The sequence below is a fragment of the Vespula vulgaris genome, chromosome 10 (genome assembly GCF_905475345.1).
Source record: "Vespula vulgaris chromosome 10, iyVesVulg1.1, whole genome shotgun sequence".
NCBI classification, from domain to species: Eukaryota; Metazoa; Arthropoda; class Insecta; order Hymenoptera; family Vespidae; genus Vespula; species Vespula vulgaris.
This window is the reverse complement of record NC_066595.1, coordinates 7468470-7495000: the sequence shown is the minus strand read 5'-3', so window position 1 is coordinate 7495000 and position 26531 is coordinate 7468470. Positions and strand designations below refer to the sequence as shown.

The 26531-nt window shown below is 34.6% G+C and overlaps 1 protein-coding gene across 7 annotated transcripts in view; it reads left to right on the top strand.

Moving 5' to 3' along the window:
• LOC127066931 (sestrin homolog) overlaps nucleotides 1–26531 on the top strand; it is a 95429-nt gene that overhangs the window by 21626 nt on the left and 47272 nt on the right. For 3 of the 7 annotated variants that reach the window (XM_051001230.1, XM_051001232.1, XM_051001228.1), the window contains exon 2: nucleotides 9189–11816. In XM_051001230.1, the coding sequence (XP_050857187.1) occupies nucleotides 9273–9548 (276 nt within the window). In that variant the 5' untranslated portion in view covers nucleotides 9189–9272 and the 3' untranslated portion in view covers nucleotides 9549–11816. Of the gene's footprint in view, nucleotides 1–2960; nucleotides 3906–9188; nucleotides 11817–14136; nucleotides 14167–14218; nucleotides 14240–26531 lie in introns of those variants that run through there. The other 4 variants (XM_051001224.1, XM_051001225.1, XM_051001229.1 and 1 more) reach the window with 3 other exon arrangements.

Genomic DNA, 26531 nt, shown 5'->3' with positions numbered 1-26531 from the left:
GAATGAATGGTAACGTAAATATTTTATCTTTAATCGTACGTTTCCGATAATAGGTAATTTTAGAAAATATATTATTCCAAATAGACAGAAATTATTGAACAGCACGCGTGCGCGATAATTATAGAAGATATATAATAATATGATAAAGATAGAATAAATTATATTACGATCTCGCTTGAATTAGAAGAACAATTTAATCTTACAATCCAATCAACGTATTTGATATTAGTTTTTAATTATGTTGTACGGATTAGAATTTCCCAAAGGGATAATAATACCTTTATGAACATATATATATATAGAGGGAAGGAGAGAGAAGGAGAACACTTATTAGTTCTTATCGATTTCGATTAGTGTCGCTGGTAATATCGTAATCGATGTCGCAATAATACGGTGTATCGTTATCTCCCACGTTGGTCCGCGTAATAGCACGATAACCATGCATAAATGCATTTGTACTTTACGTAAAAGCTTTTTGTAAATGTACAGGTGACCGAAGAATGAGCTTTAGCTGACATATATACGAGGAATTCAGTGAGTGTACCAGCGGTATATTTTACAAAGAAATTAGAGCAATTTAAAAATATGATATCATCGGAACAAAAAATAGCCTTCGTATCTATCCTTCTATCTTTTTTAAAAGATGAATTTGATAATCTGGGATTGCTTTCTTTTTTTTTTTTTTTTTTTAAATTGCCTTTGAAAAAAGAAAAGAAAAGGAAGAAGACAAGACATAAAGTTGGATTATTTGTTTTGTCTCGTGTCAACAATGTATCGGTATTTTCAATTGATCGGTTCTTTCCCAATATGATTTCATAAAATGCAAGTAATAACGAGAAGATATATTCGCATAAATAAATTTACGATGCTTCGAGGACTTTGAGTTTCAACGTCATCCACGTGCGAACTTTGCTTTCCAAAGAATCAATGATTATCGTGACTCTCTTACATAAGTCCTATAAATCAATAGAGGACAATATTCTTTACCTTTACTTTCTTCTTAAATAGAAGTTGATTATGAAATTTATCGGATTTAAAGTTCCTTCTCATTCAACGCTTTTCTAATTCTAATTACATTCACAATCAAGCTTGAATTACATTATAACTACGAAGGAAAGCATTGGTTCACGCTTCCGGCACGTCGTGTGCACAAACTCACGAACGTTAATACGATGCGAGGCGATCGAGCGAATTAGATGGGCGAGTTAGCGTAATGGAACTCATACGTGCCAAGAATAACCACAGAAAACGTATTTCGTCACTATGTCCTTCTTTTGCTTCTTGGAGTATCATCATTTGTCTCATGCCAACAATGATCAGATGATTGATATTCGTCGGCACGTAACGAAAAGGAAAGAACTGAAAAACATCGAACAAAGTTCAAGTTTTATATATATATATATATATATATATATATATATATTTTTTTTGTACCTTGAAATAATTAGTCATTATTCATTATATTTAGATAATTGCTGATACAATTATTTTTTATCTAAAATTCTATTTTTCTCTAAAATAAGTTATTCATATATCGATTAATTATCAAAAAAAAAAAAATTACATATAATTACGTATATTTTCTTTTTTTTTATCAATATCTCGAACTTCGACCTTTTTGCGTGCGTACTACGCACGCGGATAGTGAAATAACGCTTATTTGAACACGAGAGAGCTCGAAGAACAGCACGAAAAAACGACAAAAATTTTTTTAAGAACTTTTTGAAAGGATTCGCTGATGCTTACTCTTCGTTCAAGTATACGTTGCTTCGTTTAATATATATATATATATATATATATATATATATATATATAGATTTAATCATGCTTCATACGTTTTGTGTTGCTTCTTTTCATTTTGCTGGACAAGATGCAAAGAAAAGAAAGATATATATATATATATATATATATATATATATATATATATATATATATCGTCCTTTTATCTTTACCATGGCTATCGTTATTTTTTTCATTTTTTTTTTCATTTCTTTTTCATTTCTTTTTCATTTCTTTTCTTTTCTTTTCTCTTTTTTTTTTAAAGTACCTGTAACGATCGATCACAACTCGAAACGCAAGTTTTCGTCGGAACGATATTGATATCGAAATGTATGTAGCTATATATGTATACATGTATTTGTGTATATATATATATGTGTATATATATGCGTATCTCTTTGAGCGAAATGTTTCATAGGCGACAGAATTCTCGTTCTATCCGGGAGATTCGACTACTTCGAATATAAAAGCTTTGCGGACGCGTTTCAATCGACGGATTTCGGATTTCAAAGCTTTTCAAGGGAAAAGGATCGAGGAGGAGGGAGTTAAGCCTCCGTACTCCGAGAGAATCTTCAAAAGGCTGTAGGTAGCTGTGTTTCGCATGAATCGTTCTTGTTGATCTTCTCGAACTTCTTCATGGCTCTATGCGTAATACATTTAGAGAAACGTACGACGTCTTATGTAAAATTGTTGGCTCAGATAATTAGGCTACACTCTTGTGTGCGATCATAGGACTTACAAAATTAGCTCTAGCGAAGCTCTATACGTATTTATTTGAATAGATAGATCGGTCTCCCTTTTGGAGATAAAATTTTATCGAATAATATATTATTTCGAAAGTCGTACGATCGATATCACCATCGGTTGACTCGCTTCGCTTTGAAACTCACCAATCGTCGTTTAGATAAAACGAATTGAATTCAAGCGAGTAACGCGATGTCGAAATTTAATCATTCCTCCGTTGTATATATATGTATCCTATTCGTGGTTTAAATCGATTTCCCTCCGTCCATGATAATCAATTATAGTTAATTTGTAATCGGAGTTACATGATATTGTATTTTTCAAAAGAAGAGATATCGAACGATCTCGTTTTAATGGATCGATTTTTTTTCGCTCTCATCATATCGACTATATCGAATTTGCAACGATTATTTGATAATCGATAGAAAGAGGAAGAGAGAGAGAGAGAGAGATAGAGAATTTAGTGAATTTTTTAATAGTATCGGAAAAATATTTATATATTTATATATTTTTCCGATAATTGTACATATGTAGGAAGATTCAGTAAAGTAGAAATAAAATGATCGGAGTATGAAATTAATATTCGGACTATGAAATGCATATCTATTTGAGAGAAACGTTTCATAGGTTACAGAATTCTCGTTCCATCCATTCCTGTTTGCGGTTTCAATCTTGTTTACGTTACGTCGTATCATTCCTTTCATCGTTGTCGTTGGCACAAGTACAGAGTTTATGGGGTTATTAGCATGAATACACGTTATGGAAATAGTTACGTGGGAAATAGTCGACTGGTATGGTATTCTCCCACGAGACAAAAGATATGGCTTTATCTTTGATTAAGAGAGGTACCTAACTATACAATTTCTAATTGATCTAAATATTTCATCGTGTACGATTAATTTCGATAACATTTTTTCTTCAACGTACTTCGCGTTAAAAGAAAAGAAAGAAGGTATAAGAATCGATGGGTAATGCAATAAAAAAGAAAAAAAGAAATAAAAAAGAGAGAGAGAGAGAGAGAGAGCAAATCAAGTGTCATCAAGAGAAATACAAATCTACAATGAATCGAAAGATAATTTCCGCTTTCTCCTTGGAGTTTTCTTTACATTAATCAGAGAACTCGTAGGCAGAGTAGATTTCCGTGTAACTACCGAGACGTTGTACCAAATAAGAAAATCCAAGGAAGAATTTTCAAAGGAGGCAAACGAGGTAGCGGTATTGGGGAAAAGATCCGTCTTGTTGAACGGTGAGAGGAGATAGGAGAGAGAAGAGAAAGGTGTATATACCTTTAAAATCGTGATACAGGAAGAGCTCAAAACGAGGGAAAGGGCTGAGTTTCTTTTCCCATTTAGTAAATTGGAACCTTCTACTTTTCTATCTTTGTAAGTACATACTCGACCGATCTATTCCACTATAATCCGCACAAACTCGCCGAATCGTTTTCTATATTAAATTTATAAATTGTCAATAAAATGCGGACGAACGAAGAGCCAAGACGATTTTATAATATAATCGTTATTATTTTCAACGCGCAGATATTTTTGATTTATCGGTTGATTCGATTCGCGTGAGAAAAAATATGACTGGAATAATTTGTTTTCTATCGAAACGAGGCTCCGATCATTTTACATCTGATACTTACACGCTTTATAAACAGCGACTAGTAAATTTCATTCCTTCTATGTTGGAATAATATGTCCTGATTTTTTCTTTTTTATATATGTTAATTAAACGCTCGATAAACAGTGACTAGTGAATTTAATTCCTTCTATGCTGGAATAACATTTCCTGATTTTCTCAAATACAAATGTTGATCTTGAATTTGCGTTTCATATTCGTAATGCATTCCAGTCCGTTTGGTAATGAACTTAGGTCAGTTGAAATCGAGATAGATATTTGGTAAGAAATACAGAGGTGTTTGTATATCATCATTAGTCAAGGTTAAGTGGACACGAAAATCTCTACGGGAGACTGGATATATGTCGGAGGAAACCGACCAAGACTGCTTTCAAGCAAGAAACTCTCTCGTGTCCGTGCTAATCGTGAAATCTTTTAGATTACCGTAGAAATCGTCGAATAGCGGTTCTTCTCTATGACGTAACACTTATTCTACGTATCTAGTGAAGCTTTCCTATGATATATAATATACATATTTTATCGCGTTTACGATATTCGCACGAGATAAACATTTAACACGTAAACACACACGAACGCGCTTTACACATTCATTTTTATCGAAATGAATTCATGTCAAAATCAAACATTTGTAAAAGTGCATTAAAACGTGTAGATATTAAATTTGGCTTATAATAATGTTGAAATATCAAACATTGCTATTTGATATTCGCATATATAGTATCGAATTAAATCGTAATAGAAATTATATTTCGGTATTTCAATGAGAATAATACTGTATCGTCGGTATAGAATCGTATTGTTAGAAAATTTAACGAAACACATTTTTAAGGTCATTACCATTATTCAAAAGATACTCGTAATCTATGAATAAGTATTGTTTTGTTATTTTCGTATAAGAGATTAGTTTCTAATCGTTATGTTGACACATTAAGATATATGACGTGTTATCTTATTGAAAGATTGTATCTATCTTTTGTCCTTGAATTTTCTAAACGAGCCTCCAAACAGGATATCTCGACCTCCCGAGTGTTAAGTTAAAACGATGAACTTAAGATTATCGAAGGAATTTATCGGAGTCATTGTATTGTATTATAAACGAACATAAATGTTTATTAGCGATGATAAATATCGAAAGATAGTTCTTTTTCTCTTTCTCTCTTATTCTCAGTATTTGAGTTTTTCGTTTAACGAAATAACAAAGTTTTATCTTTGCCGACCTGTTCCGTGTTTTTCGAGATAAATAAATAAATTCATCGATAGTAAAACAAAAACATTTTTACGATAATGTGTCCATTCTAATGTGAACTTCATATCGACATTTTTATCTCGAAAATATATACACGCAACACTTCGTTTCAATTTTCGTTTCCGAATTCATTCGTCCTCATTTTTTTTTGTTTTATTTATTTCTTCTTATTTTTTTTTTTATCTTTTAACAATAAATTTCATTGACGGATAATATTCACAATTAACTCTTTGGTATCGTTATACGTATGTATACTCGAGTGGAGTTATTCACTATAAAATAAAAAGAGAGAAAGATTCGTTCGAAGCGAACCATGGCGGATGTAAACACGTAAAGTAATGTATATACACTCACGGAAAGGATCAAATAAAGCGAAAATTACAGTAAACACTGTAGGGTAACGTTACAAGAGTTTCCGATTTCCAGAACAACGTATTTCCTTCATCCATTTATTTCTCATCTCTCTTTAGATAACAACTCAATCATCGAGTACTCTTTTTTCTTTTCTCTTTCGTACATTGATCGCCATTTTATTAATTTTAGATTAAATTTTCATCTTCCCACTTCTCATCTATCTTTTTTTATCGGTTCTCATTAGTAGTCTATTGCGATATCTTTTCGGTAGCTTGATTTTTCAATTATTTCTTTCGTTATACGAACGCTTAGGTAGAAATGTAAGTACTTACTTACTTATGTGGATCGGAAAAAGTGGTCAATCAAATTGTAAAGACGTATTAGAGAAGGACGTACAGAAAGAAGGAACGAGAGAAGAAGAGAGAGAGAGAGAGAGAGAGAGAGAGAGAAAAAACGCGATGCTTTTCTTCGACGTAATAACTGGCATCGCAGAACATAATCAAGTCACGAGTTGCTTTTATCTCGAGGAATTGTGGTTGTAGAATGTAACAACCAAGGAGTAACGAGAAAGCCTTTACGAGCGTCCACGTCGTTCTAGTTGTCGTCTCTGAGTCTCGTTAACTTCTTCGCAAAGTGGGAAACAAAGGAAAGGAATTTCTCATTCTTTTATCTACCCTTTCTCCCCCTTTCAACTTTTCTTTTCTTTTCTTTTTTCTTGTTTGTTTGTTTTTTTTTCCTTTTTTTTTTCTTTTTCTTTATTTTTTATTTTTCTAAAACAATCAAGAATACGATAACTTTCTCGAGTCTCGATCTAGTTTACTTTCTGATTTATTTAACAATGTTAACTCTGACGTCGTTGAATTTAAATAAAATCGTCGAATCTTTTATCATCCCGCGTTAAGAATTAAGTTGGGTGAGTAACTTTCGTCGGTTAGTCGAAGTCAGAGATACGTTCGGACAAAATGGTAGAATTGTTTAAACGTCGATCGAGATCCACGAGTAAAGTTTTGTCTGTGCAAAGTCTATGATCTCATATCGCCAAGGTACCACGTGACATTTCGTCCTAGTTTCTGCTCTTTGACAGTCATTAGTGCTGATTACGCGAGACTATCGATTGGAATTTACGTCGAATAGGATTAAGTGGATCACATAGACTTTCTCCTATCTACATCACTTCAGAATCTAGATATATCATAGTCTTCTTGTTTCTCCTTTTTGCTTTGATATAAAAAGAAAAAACGTGGAAGTAACACGATTCCTTTTTTTCTCTTCTCATCTCTCGTAGTATTTATTTTCAAAGTCTTTCTTGTCTTTTTTTGACATTCTCAATATTTATATTACAATCGTATCGCGTTATCGAGAGAAACATGAAAGAGTTGATACGTATCCGAGCGTCGACCTGGTCAAATCACTCCGGTTTTACGTTCTTCATAAAACGAGTCTTCTAATTGGATATCGAAAGTAGAACTAGGACGTATCTAGGATAGCGTTCGTGTTACTTAAAAAGAAGATAAAGAAAAAGCATAAAGAAAAGGCGTTAACGCGAGTTATCGAAAAGTGGAATACTCGGTTAAATCGGATGTCGATTTAAAATGGGAACGAGTCGTTCGGGTTTCTTTTCTCGATTATCAAGATTATATCGAAAGATCGATTCATTTCCTATCCATTTTTTGCGATCTCGAATGTTGCTTTTATCATACGTAAACATGAAAATTAGAGACAAAACTTGGAAGAAAGTTGTTTCGACTTGGACTGGCTATTAAAAGCGTTAACTTATTCTTCCTGTTTTCCTTCTACTCTTTTGGAGTCAAGCAGCGCGATGAAATGATGGAAGTTACTTCGATTTGTTCTCGTTCTCATTCTCATTCTCGTTCTCGTTCTCGTGCAAAGAGGAAGTCGAGGAAAGCTAGCATTGCCGGGACAAGAGCCAACTTCCGTTTCTTTGCACGGCTACGCTCTTTTTCCTCGTGCGATAACGTTCCCTAAGAAAATCCTTAAGATATCGCGAATAGAATTTTCATGTTGAATAGAAAAGGAATGTGCCAGGGCAATGTTAGCAACGTAAATTATTTCGTCGAGGTCTCATTATTTATCGACAGTCTTTAAGGATAGAACGAAGTGTCTCGAGTTAGACATTTTCATTTAAAGGAAAATTCGAACGCGTTATTACGCGGTTAGATGAATATCGAAACTCGTAATTACCTTTTTGATTAAAAGCTCCCATTCTCAATTCGCTTATATCCAGCGTATTAATTTTCAGCTGGATTTAATTCGGGATTTAAGCTCTCTAACAAGTAAATTAATAGTCCTGTGAACATAGCGAACATAGCGAACATAATCGAATTTAATACAACGAAATTTGTTATTCTTAAGAACAAACTGAAGTAGAATTTTCTAGTAGAAAGTTTAATGCAGCAATTTTTTGTTGTTGCTTTTTTTCTCTCCTTTTTGTTTCTTTTTATCCTTTTTTTTTTTTTTTCTTTTTTTCCTTTTCTTTTTACTTCGAATATTCATAACGCTCGTAATAAGAGATGGTCGAAAGGACAGGGAGGAGTGGGGTAGAGAAGAGAGGGTGGTAGCTTGAGACGGGACGCTTGAAATTGGATTTAAATGGCTCTCGGTTTGTTTTAAAAAATATTCTTCAAACGAATAGGAAAAGGATTCGTCCTTTGGTATACCATTACACGGTCCCTTACTCTTTCTCGTGAATTACGAGATCTCTATAGAATTCTTTTTCAAGAAAAATGTTCACGAATTTGCAATTCAAATAGAACGAGGACCTCCTCTATCCGGACGTATATTCGTTGTCCTTGATTTTGTATTTTCCTTTCCGTCGCTCGTTACTCTTCGTCATTTTCTTGAAAAGATACATTAATGAAGATACTTTAAGAGTCGCGAGCAAAACATATCCTTTCGTGTCGTTATCTTATTACATATTTTATCCGTATCTTGGTTTCTGTTTCTTTTTTTTCTTTTTTATAATTTTTCTTTTCTCCTTTTCTCTCTCTCTATCTATCTCTATCTCTATCCCTCTTGCTCTTGTAGTGGTTTTTAATCGATCTTTGGAGGTCGTTCCTGTTCCGGAAAAATTCGGGTTTCGTTCGCTCGAATTGAAATAAAAGTATTCCCGTTACATAAAAGAAATAAAGTATTACTAAAACTTCAACTTTCATCGAGGTTACTTATTGTAGATAAAGAACGAATGATTCATCGTATTCGTATATAAATACGTTGTACTTTGATCGTATATTCTTGCCTCGTAATCGTGTTTGACGCTTTATTATTGGCTTTTTATCAATAAATATTTAATTATTTTCGCACGCGCATTTTCGTAGCGCATTAAAAAGTGTACATACTTTCGACTGGAAAAGAATATCTCGAAATTTGTCGTCGACGATTCGACTTATTTATTAAATTTTATTTCCAGGTGACGAAAGAAGGGAAGGTCTCGAAAGAAGGAATTAAGAGAGAAGAAATTACTAAAAAGAATACTAAAGTGAATTGAGAAAGAATGACACGAATGTTGGTACAAGAGCCTGGTTGGAAATTGGAGAGAAAGGGTTCGGCACTTCTTCTTCGAAGAGATGAAAGTTCTTACGAAAAGAGAAGCAGAGTTTGCTTTAGATGCGACGTCGAGGTACGTGAATTTGAGAGGGACGACGTAATCGATGATTATGGGGTAGAAGTAGAAACGGAAGCAACGGCTAGCCCTCTAGCTATGTGTGCGAGTTGCTTGGCCGCCCTTTGCGTTACCGTCATACTTCCTTGGCTTTTGATCGGTGGTTAGACTTCAGCAAGTTAACTCCCTCGGTGGAGGATGCGACGAAGCGTGCCGCTGCCGTCGAAGGGAAGGAAGGAAGGAAGAGGGAATGCAAGGATTTGCAGTGTGATGAGAAACTTGCCTAGAGTTATGGAAGAGGAAGTAGAAGAAGAAGAAGAAGAAGAGGAAGAAGAAGAAAAAGAGTCTTATCTCCCGAAACACGCTCGGGGCCTTTTTGCGAATGGACGAGGAGTATGTCTATCTATCTATCCAATAGTTCGAAGCTAACTCGTGTAATACAAGATACGTTGAGAAGTATGAGAGAGAGAGAGAGAGAGAGAGAGAGAGAGAGAGAGAGAGAGAGAGAGAGAGAGAGAGAGAGAGAGAGAGAGAATAGTTTCATAGTTTCGAACACCAAAGAAATTCTCTTTTGAAATTAATAAGAGTAATAAAATAATAAAATGCTTTACTCGAGTTGAATGTTATTAGAATAAAAGAGAATGATTTCCCATTGAAAGGGATGTATTATGTTGTATATAGATAGTTAATAATAATGTACTAATGGCATTTTCATAAACGTTAAGAAACGATTGATGTTTCGTTTTCAAACGTTCTTGTTTTATCGTATAAAAAGAAAACATTATGGTCATGTATCTGTATGATACGTACAGGTGATCATTAATGTATTTAGAATAAGATAATATAAGGTAGATCGTTAGTAAACCTTTTATTATCGATGTGAAACTATTTGGATACGTTATTATTGACTATTATATATATTACTAGGCTATGAGCGTGTTGATCGAGAACGTTATTAGAGTCAATGAGGTTGTTATCGAGAGGCAAGACAAAGAATATTGACTTTCATTGATCTTTCCTTTTATTTTCAAGTTCCCTATAAAGATTAGTCATTTTAGTTGTTTTAACAGAGTTCAAAGTCCCGTCTTGGAGAGACTAATGTATCGAGTCTATTCAACTAAGAACAGTTCGACGATCGTTTCAAGATCTGAAGTACGAACGAGACTGTTTGATTTAGTTTTGACGACGGTGAAGTAGCGAAGAAGAGGAAATGGAAAGGAGTCATCGGAGAAATACTAAAAGGAATTGGACGAGTATCGAGCAGTTTATATTTTCGGAAAGTTCTTCTCAAAATAAATCAAAAAGAGTACGTTTGGAATTTGAATCATTACAAATGAATTTTTAAGAGATATAATATAAGATTTGTTAAATAGAAATTAATTTATTCCTTATCATTATCACGATATTATTTGCAATCGATATAATTTATTTCCATAATTCTTACATTAATAATCTTAATAAATAATAATCATTCTTATTTTCGAAATTTTGATCTTATATATATATATATTATATATTATATATTTTATTGAAATATATATATATATATATATATATATATATATATATATAGAATGAAAAAGAAAACAAGAATCTATAAGTATGCTCAAAGAGATTGAAATTTCACTGAATATTAACATGACTTTTGTTTTATGATAGCTTTTTAGGGTTAGTCATAAAATCCATGGTACGTGATAGCAAAGATGAGAGTAGGTCTTCGAACTCGTTCTTTACGTTATATCTTACAGGCAAACTTTCCTTTGTGCTTGCGTCTTTTGCCTTTCGATCGTATAAATTTGAATAAGTTTGAGCGTAGATCGGATGTATGCGCTTTCTATACTCCCCTTTTCTTCGTATTTTTAAGAAAACGCATCGCGATGCGTTTTGCAGCTCGTTCCTTTCTTCCGCCTTCGTCGTTTTCCGTTATCGTAACGTTTTATTGCTTCTTAACTTTTTCCCTCGTTTTTTCTTTTTGTTTTTCTTTTTCTTTTCTTTTTTTTCCCTTCTTCTTGTTCCTTTTAAACATTTTATCGTTTGGGACAAACATTAAAGATATTTTGCTAGTTGCGTATTCAAAAGTTTTCAATACATGAATCGACACGAATATAAGCGTTTTAGATCTCTTGATAATCGAACGAGTGCAACCGGTCCCGTTCGTATAAAACCGTAAGACGTTCTCGAAGGAATATATATAAAGAAAAGAAAATAGGAAACTAGTATTGATAGTATGTATGCGTGAATACATATGCGTGGCACCTTCTATTATATATATATGTATATGTATATGTATATGTATATGTATATGTATATGTATATGTAACCATAATTTCCACGACTGATTATTAAGGAATCTCGAAGGACGCGATCGTACGATTTGTAATATATAACTATAATTATTTGTTTATATTTTTAATAAAATTAGAAGGCGAATTGTTAGCGAATGTATTTATGATTATTACCTTCAATTTGAATCTTTTAATTAAAAAGGTATGTTCTTCATCGTAACGTGAACGTAAATTTACGTAAGTAGTTACGTTTGCGTAGATACGTTATCGAGGCGTCTCGTAGAGACTGTCTCCAAGGTAATATATATATTGATCCATTCTCCTTAAAACAGTAACGCTTTGTATACCGTGGCCTTTAAATGTTATCGTAAATGCTAAAATAATTTCCATATTATTACGAGATAATCGTTACGTTAACATTTTTTGAAGGTAACTTTTCCGACGTTTTGTTAGCAGGAAAAATCACCGGAACTTCTTTTAATTTCAATCGAGAACACGAAGTTTTAACTTCGTTGAAAACGTATCGGATTTAATTATCACGAGAAGCTTCGTAGGTCGCGTGAGTCACGCTTTTATACCTCGGCTATCGTATTTTCTAATTCGGATCGAGGTAAACTAGAAACGTGAACTTCGAAATACGATCGTTGCAAGAAAGTCATGGACCTATTTTTGATTTGTTCTGTCGTATCTACTTTTCTTTTTTTCTCTTTTTTTTCTATTTTTCTTTCCTTTTTTTATACAAATTTTATAAATTAGACACGTTAGTTTACGATCCATGAATGGAACGGCTAAAGTAATAATGAATGGTAAACGCGACACCGGAGAGCGATAAAATTGATATTAACCTAATTACGATTCGTTATTGAAAATTCCTTAATTACCGAATACCTTTCGGTAGTGAACTTGTGGTAATCGATATGATAAAATCTTCCTCGCGATGGCAGACCTTTGTAAATTTCTTTTTTTTTTTTTATCATTACGGGATTTTAAAGAAGACGAATGAATTTGTAAAAGGATTCTTTAATGATAATTTTTAAACGAGACAATCGAAGACGATTCAACATCGGGTTGCAAAAAAAAAAAAAGAACAGTGAAAGCTTTCGTTATTTTCTCATTTTCATTTATTCGTTTTTGAATCTCTTGCGGAAATGGGGGTCATGGAAAATGAGAAGCCATGTACTTTTTGTTTCGTGTCACGGAAATTCCCTCTTATGTGATACCCAACGACAATAACGAAGGTTAATTAGACGGGCCGACACATCGGGCGTTAAATTGACACTAGCACGCTATACTCGAGGAGAGTATATTATTCTGACAGGACAGCAGATTGATACAAATTGCCTTCAATTTCCTTCAATCTGCCTACTCGAGAAAAAGCTTAGAAGCATGGCAGGACATCTTCCGGAGGAGTAATCACGCGCGATAAAATTGTTCTCTACATTATCAACATTTTTCAACCGATAAAACAGGATAAGTTTTTTGCTCCTAGCGATTGGAAGTTCATAGATCAGAGGATTGGCGGCGCTCTCGTCGAACTATCGAGTCGAATCTTGGTAGTAAAATGGAAAAGAAAGAAGATCGTAATACGGAAGCGTTACAATAAATATTTTCTTTTTTTTTTTTTTTCCACGAATATTGCAAACAGATGTTCTCGTAAAAATCTCGATGAGTTTATCAGAGATGCGATCCTTTTTTATCTTTTTCTTTTTCTTTCTTTTTTTTTCTTTTTTCCCTTTCTTTTTTTCTTCGCGATTCGAAACACAAATTTTAATTTCGAATATCAATATGATATGATAATCGATGCTTAACGACTTAGTCAAGTTGACGGTATAAAATGATCGCAGTTTTCGATGAAACGTCGACAAGATAGAACGATCCGTTTTGTTTATCCGTCTCTTATCCGTCTCTTAAATTTCGATTACGTTCGATTGTAAAGGCAAGTTTAACGATAATCATATACTTGTAATATAGTTTTTTTTTTTTTTTTTTTTTTTTTGTGGAAATATGCAAAGTGACATAAGTAATAATTTTTCGAGATTATAACTTTTTGAATCGAATCTGAGACAATAGAGAATACATAAACAATTAAATTTTCAAAGATAACAGGTTCGTTCATTCGAAATCATTTCTTTATTATTAAATTACTCATCCTCGTGCGCGATACACGATATTCTGGATTGTACTTTATTAATTTTCTAGAAACGTATAATCACGAGTGCTATTGTATTACCTTTTTTTTTTTACCAAGCATTTCGTTCTATTCAATTAAAAGTAACTAGTAATTTAGGTCGAACGATAAGATAAAATTGATCTGGACCGTAGTCTCGTAATAGCTCGTTCTTATTCCAATCGGAATACGCGTTTCTCTCGGGGAAATGAAAGATTTACGATCGAGCTTAAGATAATACGATATTACCTTATATGGAATATTCGAATTGATATTAATGCGATAACATTGTTTTGCATTTCAGTTGCCGGATCTGAACAACCTCGATGAAAAGGTGAGTCCACTCCAAAAATAACGAACGGATGTCATTTTGGATGTACAATGAGCGTTCGGTGATGTTCGAACTGGTAAGCGAAATTCGAAAATGTTTTGCTTGGCGGTCCGCCAGATGCCGCCCTCTTTAACCGATTTATTTTGATGTTTAGGGGGGGATCTAATGCCAAGAATTTGCAACTATTTGGAATCAGGAAAATCTATATCGTACTTTGTCGCGAAATAGTGAGCACGTCGAAACGAATTCGGAGATCATTTTCGTAAAAAAAAAAATATATATATATATAAAATAAAAAAAAATAGAGAGGGAGGGAGAGAGAGAGAGAGAGAGAGAGAGAGAGAGAGAGAGAGAGAGAGAGAGAGAATGAGACTTCCTCAAAGTTCCATACGCGCAAACTTTTGAATAATAGCCAGAATCATAAGAACTGCGTGAAAGATCTTTATCGTATTTCTCGGCACAGTTTCGTCATCTTTCTCCTTCATATTCATCGTTCGAGCTCGAGACGCAGGCCAGCCAGCTTGATCTCGTCGATCCCGAAGGAGCGTGCGCGGGGAATCGCAATACTTCTTAGGTGGATTACGCAACGCAACCTACGGAATAATTTTCTTCGGTTCCACCGAAGTAATTCATTAGTCGCTCGACTCGGTCGTTGAACCACGTGTTTCATCCATTGCATTTCTTCGCAGTGCTTTCGACGAATTTGCTTCTCCTTTCTCGCGATAATGCGAAGAAAAATGTTTCTGACGGGACGTGAAGAGAGGGTGAGAGGGTGAAGAGTTGGAAGGGAAAGGGGGAGGGGGAGGGAAATCTCGGTCGACTTTATTTAACGCGTTAGTATTCCGTCTCGTAGAGGAACGAACATTCCGGCAGGTGCAGTGGCATCGGGAAACAACGACAGAGAAAGAGAAAGAAAGAAAAAAAGAAATAGATAGATAGACAGATAGACAGATAGACAGATAGATAGATAGATAGATAAAGAGAGATAGAGGGTGGGAGAGAGAGAGAGAGAGAGAGAGCAATTTTTGTATTTGCAGGTGTAAAGAAACGTAGCCAATGAGGTCGTCGATCGTTCGTACGTCTCCGTTAACTTAAGTTAAGTTAAGTCGAATCGGGTTGAATCGAACGAACGCAAACGGAGCAGAGGTAGCAATCTTTTCCGAGAGATTAGAAGGATTTGGGTTAATGCCTTTTGGCAGGCCTCACTTTCCTCGAACGAACGAACGAACGAAGAAACGAACGAAGAAACGAACGAACGAACTAGCACGTGCCTATTTACTCGTAACAAAGTTGCACGACCCGAAGAAAAACGATGCCGCAATTCGAGTTTAAATATGAAATTGGTTGCAATAGGCGGAGTCTATAAGGGAAGGTTTTCTTTAAGCTACTCTCGTAGGTACATTTAGAGATTAAGAAAATATCTGTGTCAACGGTAACGACGAGATCTCTCCTAGTCAGCTTGCCAGATATTACTTGTAAACAGAATGGAATTCGCATTCGCATATTCGAATTTGAACGGACGTTCTCTACGAAACAGCGCCGTGTAGACTTCTCGTCTCGTGAAACACTCGTGCAAAACGTAGATCACGGACTTAATATTATTCCGATTATTGTTGAGAATGAAGGAAGATAGATGGATAAAGAAATAAGTATATATACATATATATATATATATATATAAATAAGTAAGTAAGGGGTCCTTCAAAAGATTTATGCAACTTACCATTCAAAATAAATCAATCAAACGTTCTAAATACACGCTGATTATTATTATTATTATTATTATTATTATTATTCAAATTTTGTATTCTTACTTCATTGTCGTCGAACGTAATAAAACGATCCTACTCTCGCGATTTGAAGATTTGTTATCGTGCACCCGAACGCTACGTTATTTCTTGTGCAAACTCGCGGTAATGTAGAGGTGTGTTACCGATAACTCTAAGTCAATATCGCAATCTACTCTGTGAAAGATTTTTTTAATGCAATGGCGGCAAATGGCGACAAACAACGAGAAAGAGGAAAATTTCGTACCGATTCGAAATAATCGTACGTCGAATCGTTCCTGATCGAAATTTTGTCGATTAAAAAAAGAAGAAGAAGAGGAAGAAGAAAACACTCACGCACGCACGCACATGCACGCATATAAAAAAGAAATAAAAAACATGGTCACTGGATGAGCTCGTTGCCGCCAATAAGAGAAAGAGAGAGAGAAAGAGAGAGAGAGAAAGAGAGAGAGAGAGAGAGAGAGAGACAAACACGGACGATCTACACTCGTACGACACATTAATAATTCCGTAATAGCGAGCGCACGCGTGTTTTCTCTCTGCCACGAGCGCGAACGCTCGCGCGCGCGTTCGCGCATACACATCGGCCGACCGTATATGGTCGATCTTGGTAAACAACAGTGGTTGCCAAATCGCGGCTGCTATTAATAAATAGAACACGATTTGCGCAATGAAAACGCATTCGATCTTTATTCGTGCTTACCGAGTATTTCTCTCTCTCTCTCTCTCTCTCTATCTCTTTCTCTCTGTTCTTCTTTCTCTTTCTCTTTCTATCTTTTTAACATTGAAAAGAGTAATAAAAGTTGGGAAAGAAAAATTTATAGATCGATAGATTAGGTCAATTTTGTCATCCGTACGACGGAAGAACCGTTGCTAAGAAGTTTTAGGCACGCCGGATAAGTGCTTCTCTTTCTCTCTCTCTCTCTCTATCTGTCTATCTATCTATCTTTCTATCTATCTATCTATCTATCTATCTATCTATCTATCTATCTATCTATCTATCTATCTATCTATCTATCTATCTATCTCTTTCTTTCTTTCTTTTTTTCGTACGCACACACATACACGCTGTCTGTTCCGAATAAGCGTGATTAAATTAACAACGATATAAATAGACACGTGGCAGGGCAAGCACGATTATTCGCACGCCCCTATTTTTCTAGGCATCGTGCGCTCTGGTAAACGGATACGCTAGGCGAGAAACAAATACGCACGATCACGATAGCAGTTCTTTATGGGAACATGTGACAGTATGCGTCTATGTATGTATACGTTTGTGTGCGTGTGCAAAACTGACCTCGAGGAGCACTAGGGTGATGTGCCGTCGAGCGTCGTTGACTTTTAATAAACAGAATTAAAATCTCTAGTGATATATATATATATATATATATATATATATATGTATGTATGTATGTATGTATGTATGTATGTATGTATGTACGTATGTATGTATATATGTATGTATATATACATACACGCACGTATATATATACAGACATGTATATATATAGATTTTTATCGAATATACTTATACACATACCATGTAACTATATATCATCTACTAATACATATCTACGATATGCATAACGGCAATAAATAATTAACTTACCAATCGAAAGATATTATCATTGAACGCGCCGAAGATAAGATTCACGCATTCGGTTATATAATTTGCTGAGTCTATTACGTAGAAGAGGGGGAAGGTCGAATAAAATTTTACGAGAAAGGATATGAAAACGTTTCTTTTTCTTTCTCTTTTTTTTTTTGGAACACTCGTATGTGACTATTTCTTTTTTTTTTTATATATATATAAATACGTAACAAAGAGCGTGAGATGATCTTAAAGTATTTACTAGATATAATATAGTAAATATAATTCGAAATTTCTTTGAAAAGGTAAACGTAGATCGATCTCGTATTGAATTGATGATTTATAATTTTAAACGAACGAAGTATACTCGTCGATTAATAAATATTTTCATCTGTACTTTTATTAAGAAATTCTAAACGTTAAATCGGGATAATAACAACAAAATGTTAATCGAATTTTCTTACCTCTCGTTCTGATAATTTCTAGACAAAGTACAACGTCGAATGACATATCGCATCTTTGTTTAAATATTTATCAACATAGACGTGCATCACGTCTCAACTTCGTGTTTCTTTCGAATACTCTCATTTTCTAACTTACTTCTTTTCTTTTTTCTTTCCTTCATTTGTAGAGAATAATTATGAAAATTAATCTGGTTTGTAAGAGTTTAACATTTCTTTCTTTCGTCGTCGAATTTTCGAGTCTTTTGCGCATGCGCTTAACAGAATGGCGCCAAAGTACCAGAAAGGTAAAGATCGTGCTATCGAACACGCGATGCGCAAAAATGGAGACGCGTAAAGAAGAGGAGAAGAGGGGGAGAGGGAGGAGGAGGAGGAGGAGGAGGAAGTAAAAGACGCGAAACTTTTAATAGCTGTTTTCGTCAGACGAGTCAAGGATAAACCATCGTCGAAAGGTTCTACTCGAGGTCGACTGGTAAAAGGCGCGAAGAAAGTTTCAAAAAACCGAAAGAATCAACGTGTCTACATATTTGATTCTATGGAAATAAAGGTTTTAATGAAAGAAAAAAAGGAAAGAAAAGGAAAACCAGAAAAAAGATGAAAAGGAAAGATAGAAGGTGGTAACGGTTTAAACTTAAATAATGACAAGTAGATACGTCCGTTCATTTTCATTCCGTCGTTCTCAAGAAAAAAATGTTATATCTTATTAATTACTACATCAAGGAACGTTCAGTTAAATGGGCACGGCAATCTTGATATTTTTATTGATCGTAAATTACGTTAGGATAAAAAGTTTGTAAGATCTTACGAGAAAATCGTTTGTTTTTTTTTCTTGTTTCTCTCTCTCTCTCTCTCTCTTTTTTCTTTCTTTTCCTTTCTTCTTCTCGTTTTTTTCTATTTTAAATTTGAAATTAACGATACATTAGGCAAGTATTTGGCACGTGAAATAAAATTATACCAGACTCGTAATTTTCACGTTCAAGATGAGGTCCGTCGACGAGCCAATCGAGCGTAACGGTGCATGTAACAAGCAATGAAATCAACTTTGGAGCCGGTAACGATGCGGAATTTACGCGTGATTCGGTGGAGCATTGCCAAAATCGTCAGGAACTATTCATCGCGAATGTGTGTTACGCGACTGCGGAGAATGGGAGATCGAACCCCGTTCCGGCAAAGGTGGATTAAGTAAACAATCGTTTAGAAAAGATACACGCGAAAACGACGTGTCTTTTGCGTGAGACTCACGTGGCGTTTAACAAATATTTCGCGATCTATTAAAAATGAGAAAGAGGAAGAGGAAGAAGAAGAATTCGGGCACGGCGCCGGCCGGTCGGCAAATCTTTTCCACGTGTCGTCCGATTCGAGAATCAACTTGATTTTCCAAGTATTCTGGCATTCCTTAGAAATAACTTAACGATCTCGTAAACTCCCTCTCTCTCTCTGCCCCCTCTCTTTTTTTCCTCTAGTTTACAACTGATTTGTGTCTGACAGATAATAAAATCAATAAGAGGGGCGAGAGGTAGATTGTTAGGCTAGTAGACTATGTGACGCGTTCTACATTTCTCATTTAACGAACACTTAATTGACGTGAGTACAAAGTTCTATTCGTTTTTCTTTTTTTTTTTATGATCTCTATGATAAAATACGATAATTTTTAATAAAAACGATCAACGTCCAAGTTGGTAGCAACGTTACTTTTAAAATGTTTCTTTCCGTTCATTAAGATTCGAGTTTTATTAATCTTGTCTCTCTTCTTTTGGACAGTAACAATAATTGTTTTTTTTTCTCTTCTTCTTTTCTTTTTTTTTTAAATTCCAAGATATCGTGAGTAAAACAGGCACGCGTAAAATAAGTTTGAACGTTGCACTTAAACCGGGTTGCGTTCATTGGCCGACTCTGATTCTATTTTCTTTTTCTACTTTTCTCTCTTTTTTTCTTCTTCTTCTTCTTTTCTTTACTTTTTTTCTCCACCATTAATACACCAACTCTATCCTATATTTTTGCGTATAGTCGTGATAAGGAAGGAAATATTGAAGAATGGGGGAGATAAATATGAAAGAAGGAGAAAGAAATGGAGGAGCGAGGGAAAGCTCGGAAACGGATGACTAACGAAATTGACGTTAGTCTTGCTTCGATTGCATGCTAATTGCGCGAATCGATTACGATGGGTAGAGAAAGAGAAAGAGAGACAGAGAGAGAGAGACAGAGAGAGAGAGAGAGAGAGAGAGAAAGAGAAAAAGAAAAACGTAGAATTAGTCTAGCAGTCAGAATCGATGTCTTCCAATTGGGAAAAGAGTGAAAAAAAGTCTAGAATTTGCCTGTATCGTATGCTAGCTCTTATCACGCCTGGGTTCAATGATTTATTCGAGGCTCGTGATGATAAAATGGAGACAAGCGAGTTAAAGCAAACTGCATTTTTTGCACTCTTTTTTTTTACAAAACAAAGAAAGAGAGAGAGAGAGAGAGAAAGAGAAAGACGAAATTTCGTTTTTTTCGCACGATAAACGATAAGCTAGAAGGGACCTCGATAATTGGTTAATAACGGCCAAGCTCATAGACCTTTTTATTTTGTCTTTTAATTTTTTCTTTTTTCTTTTCTTTCTATTTTTTTTTTTTTGTTCACGTCTGACGTTTCACAGATAGCGATAATCGTAAGAGAGTAGAGAGAAATTCGATAAGAGTTCGAAGGGTCAGTCACAATAATCGTTCGTCCAACCCTCGCGATCGGTAAATGTGTCAACGATCGTCCCCGTTGACACTTGTACTGATATTTACTTATTTGGACGTGACTGAGGATAGATTCACGCTATTAACGGCTTTATAAATTTCGAGCGATTCTCGAACGACGTTTTTATTTCGAAGTGGACGCTGATACGCGTCAATAACGATGCGTTTATCGATTCAGAAAAATACATACTTAGTCGGGAGGACTAGTTGTCTCGTATCTGGTAATCGTAATTGAAGATTTGTCACATACCCATAAAATATGCGCGTGCGTTGTATTCCCTATACTTCCCCCCCCCCCCTCTCTCTCTCTTTTCGTCCCCTTCAGCTTGGTATAATGTCGTTGAATAACGCGCATCAAAAGTTATGGCAGCTACGTCATCCTACCGGATTATAGTCCAGCCGCGACATATCGTGGGGTCAAACGCCTTGCTATCGTACTTGACTGCAAGAGTCGTTGAAAGATCGACTATAACATTGAAGAAATGTCTTTTATACATAATGCTAAGAGAGCTTCCGGTTCGTTCGATAAACAATTTTCCCTTGGTAAAATCTTTTTCTTCGCTCGTTCGAATTTGAAAAGAAGTATATGAATAAACGATTCGATGAGTAGACGAGCAATGAAGAATTATCCTTTTAGTGATCGAGTATACAACGATCGAGTTCGCTTAGCAAAGCTTTCATTTATCACTCGATACTCTATATCTCTTTCTAAGCTTCTTCTAACTAGGTAGATCGTTGAAAAACAAGAAAAGTAGGTCGGGTAAAAGAAAGACAAAGCAGCCCACTGTATTTTGTTAAACGGCAAGTGTATCGTAGCGAACGTTACCGACAAACGTTACGAACGAAGCAGTTTCGTTCCTTTTTCTTTTTCTTTCTTTTCTTTTTTCAAGGCTAAACTGTTTCTAAATTAAAAGAAGAAAAAAAAAAGAAATCCATCGAAGTAAATCAATGATGCTCGTTGTCTTCGACGAAGCAAATATTCATATCATTTAGCTCGTTTCAATCGATAAACGCTAAACGACTTATAGATCTTTCGATTTTCGTAAACGAAAACAATATTTGGTTCTATCGAGACGAATCGCTATCGAGCTTGTTATTGCGTTTCAGATCGAAAATAGAGCAGACGTATTCGACTATATGCCAAATTCCTTTCTTCCTCTCTTTTCAAATAAAACATCTCCTCAAGTTCGCTTCGTCTCACCAATGGAGGTTTTTGATATCATACTTTATTGCAAACATTCTTGTAAAAATGCAATGGCGTCACGCATTTTTACGACGTAACATTTTTCGAACGTGAAGATTAATACGAATGAAATGGCGATGAGATCCTACAGTAAAATATGAGAGAGTGGTACGATCCAAATGCGAAGAATAGATAAGTATAGATCGTTGCTTGGCTGTTTCATCGAGCAAACGAAGATGATGATAAAAAGATGTGATATAAATATATAACCGACATAAATGTATAACGCGATCTTCTTTCCTATTCGTTCTAAACATTGTCGGTGATTCGTTACGATTCTTTTTTACGTGTTTACGTTTTCATCGAAAGATGAGGACCGAGTTTATCTATTTAGTTCGAAAACTGCAATACGATAAGGCGTTACGTGTCGTTTATCGTTTCGTTGATATTTCGATATTTTTTTTTTCTTCTCTTTTCTCTTTTCTTTTTTTTTTTTCTTGTCTTCTCTAAAATGTAAATCTTCAAATAGTCGAAGCGTAAAACATCGAGAAGACTCGTCGGCGGCGTCAATTACGGCGAGTTTTATGCTTCTATGGCGCTTGATTTTTATGCCAGACCTTGGGCGGTTCTCGTCGTTGTTATTGCAAGTGCAGAGCCTTCGCTTCGTTCGCTCGCTCGTCAAACTCCTCTCTGCACGTATTTCGAGATGATGTCACGCATTACAAGTACCCACATACGTGAGCCTATGTGTCGATGGTAAACCGTAGAACACGTTCGAAATAACAATCGACTTATCGTTCGCATACCGAACGTAGAAACATAGAAATGTACACGAGAGAGTTCTCGAGAAAGGCTCGATCGATTTTTCGTTAACGAGTAAGTGATACGCGAACCGCACGTTAAAAGGCTGTGCTTCTTTATTTGCAATAATAAATAATAAATATTCAAATAAATAAATAAATAAATAAATATATATAAAGTGTTTCAACAAAGTGTCCATAAGATCATTATAAAATCTAGTGATTTTTTCGAAAATATTTTCATCATTAGCTTTCATAATAATTTTGGTAGATACTTTTCATTGAGACACTGTATATATGTATGTATATATATTTGTGTATATATATATAAAGTTATATAGATTATATAAGTTTTATATATATATATATATATACACACACAAACATATATGTATAGATATATATATATATACTGAGTATATATATCAATTTATATATGAGTGTTATGTATATATAACTATATATGTAGAGTACATGCATGATGCATATATATACACACACATGTATATATATGTACCTATATATAGATGATCTATTAAACGGAAACAATATGATAATGATGGAACGATTAGCGTATTGTTCGAAATGCACGTGGTTATCTTTCGCATCCGCGTGAATTCTTGCAGCTGCCGCTGCGCCGGTGTCAAGTTATGTCAAGAGGTTCTCCTTCGAAAGCAAGCGCCTTTCCCGATACTTCGTTATCTTTTCTGATGCACCGAAGGCCGATGACGACGATTCGAGCGATAAACGAGCTATGATCATCGTTTCAACACTTTTTCCAACGCTTATCTCTTTAATCGTCCCTTGAATAAAGCTGCCGTTCTTCGATGATATTAATATTCATTAAGTTGTTCTTTCGATTTGTTCAAACGAACGATTTATAAATGAACGTTTTCTTTTTCTTTCTTTATATTTTCTCTTTTCCTCCTTTTTCTTCATTTTTTTTTTTTATTTTTAATTTTATTTTTTTTTTTAAGATACATGATGAAACATTTTATTGATTATTCGAAACTAATTATTATCTATACCTATATAACTTTATAGTCGGATAATGCAGTATTTGTTATTAAAAGTCACTTAAGTATATTTCATTTATAAAAAAATCTTCAAGTTCGAATGGACTTTTAAAAAACACGAGATATAAATATATTTCGTTAGAATGTTCCTGTACGTTCCTATCGGTTACACATTACAGATAGATTTAATTCGCTCGTTCCGCCTTCTACAATACATTGCGTAAACTCAATAATGAGAGGTTATTTAATTGACACTCATCGTCCGGGGAAACGAAGCGGCGATTTCGTTCCGCATGTAAGTGGATTATTGTTCGTGTATGTGTACTGTTAGTCTATCTCAAGACTCATGTAAGAGATATACACGGAACCTATATATATTAAATAAAATTACATGTTGGTAAAAAGTTATATAGGTATAGATAATAATAATAAATGAAATCATGAAAAAATATAAAATTACGAAACGTACTTTGTATTTCGAGCGATACGATTGAATTTATATACCGAAACGAGATTTCGTTTTTAGTAAATTATACGTGAATATGAAAAATATATTAATCATTCCGTAAATCGTGAAAATAATTAATATCCACGGTCATAGTAAATTTCATTAATGCGTTTAAATTATCAAGATCAAAAATACACATTTTCTATGTTAAATATCCGTAAACCATGTAACCTGGATAAATAATATAAAAAATATATCTTCTCTCTCTCTCTCTCTCTCTCTCTCTCTCTTCTTTTAAACAACTACACAATCTCAAAGTTAGAAGTAATTAAACGCTCGGGTGCATTCGACAACACCATAAATATAAGTAAAAAGATCGATGTTATCTTCCTAAATGTAGCTACGGCTTCCGTTTGAATTAAAATAACAAAAAAGGCCTATCTTATTGCACATAGCACGCACATTTGACAGGGAGGTATCACGTGGTTAGAGAACGCGAGAGGAAACTGAGATGGCAGGATACATATGTTAGCTTCCTTTGTGCCTTTGCAATGAAGTAGAGCTGAAGCTTTGCTGCGCCATTGCCTCCCACTACGAAGGTCTACCGAGAAGCTGTAATTAGGTCAACGCTTCGACGATTCGTTTATCTACTTGTTTGTACTCTCGTCTAATACGGCACTACGATTGAATGTACGCTTTCACAGATTTCTTAAACTATACGAGCTTATTTCATCGCGCTTTTGAAATCTTCGATCATTTCTACTTCAAATTACAAATCGATTAATTCAAATTTAGTCTCTCTCTCTCTCTCTCTCTCTCTTTTCTCTTTATATCAAACGTTTTTCTTCAGAGAATATTTCAAAGTAGTATGATTGTTATTCTTATTATTATTATATTATTATCACTTAGCGGTTTCTCCTTTTGTTTTCGAAAGGAAACAGTTCGAAACGAGAAGTCGATTAAACTCGATAACCCGAGATTTATACGGAAGCACTTGGACAAACTACGTCTCACGATTTATAAAATCGAAAATGTCGTGATAATAGATAGTACAAAGTGCTCGAAATATATCTACTTGTAGTTCGTTACGTAAAATAATAACCTCGAGTATGAAGCAGCTTGCTACTACTCCTTGTGTTATCTTCTATGCAGGCGTTCACGACCGCATGTTTGGCCGCATGAATTCTCTCGTAACATATTGTAGCTTTAGCGATAATATCAATTGCCTACCGACCTAATCTGGTTTCAATGAGTTCTCGTTCTTATAATCATCGACCGTGCCAAAAATATTCGATAATACTAGACGCATTCTATACTCTTTTCTCTATCTTTCTACTCGTCCTCACCGTCCCTACAATTTTCGATAAGACACACACACACAAAGACACATGTGCGCGCGCGTATACACAGATGTGTGTGTGTGTGTCTTAACAGCTTTAAATCCGTATAATCCTAAGTCAGCTTGGAAGAGCTCTCTTGACGCATCTTGAATGATTAAATTACTAATGGAAGCCGTGAAAATGTCTGTCATTGTGTTCCATTGCGGTTAGAACTAAGATAGGAAGTAGAATATATAAATCCTTTCGATAGGGAGCTTCGATCGACGTGTAATTACATTATCAAGGATTAAATGATTTTATAAAACGTTTGCCAATGTAAGTTGCCAACTCGAAAAACGATTAATATAACTTTCTCTTTGTTTTCTTATCTCTTTCTTTCTTTCTTTCTTTCTTTCTTTTCTCTTTTGGAGTGGGAGGAAGGATGGAGAGTGAAGAAAAAGAACTCGTGTATTCGTCAACCTCTTCGCGTTTATTTTAATGTCGAACACAAATCGTCGAGAGGTCTCGATCGATTTGTCAGATTAAAATGACAATGGAGTATCCTCATTGTATGATTACGGGCACATTATGAAGGTAGTACGTATCTATTCGTATAAGCCAAGATAATACAATGAGGAATTGTTCGTCCAAAAGTGACGTGCTCTTCTCTCCTCTATGTACGCCGATGTATATTAATTTGACTTTGTCATCCTCTTTCCTGTGCCATTGTCCTCGAAAGTATATAATCGACAGAGAAATGTTCGAGAGATATTGGTGATAAAACGATAAAATTTTTCTCTTACTGTAAATGCAACCTACATAGTAATAGAAACGATTTCAAACGCGATCGTACATATATATATATATATATATACATATACATATACATATATATATATATATATATATATATATATATATATATATATATATATATATATACACATATAAGATACGTTTTTTATGAAACTCGATTATTTCTTTAATTTCCATCGCAAAACGAAACTGGTTTCATGCAAGAAAGGAGAAAGTAATTTAT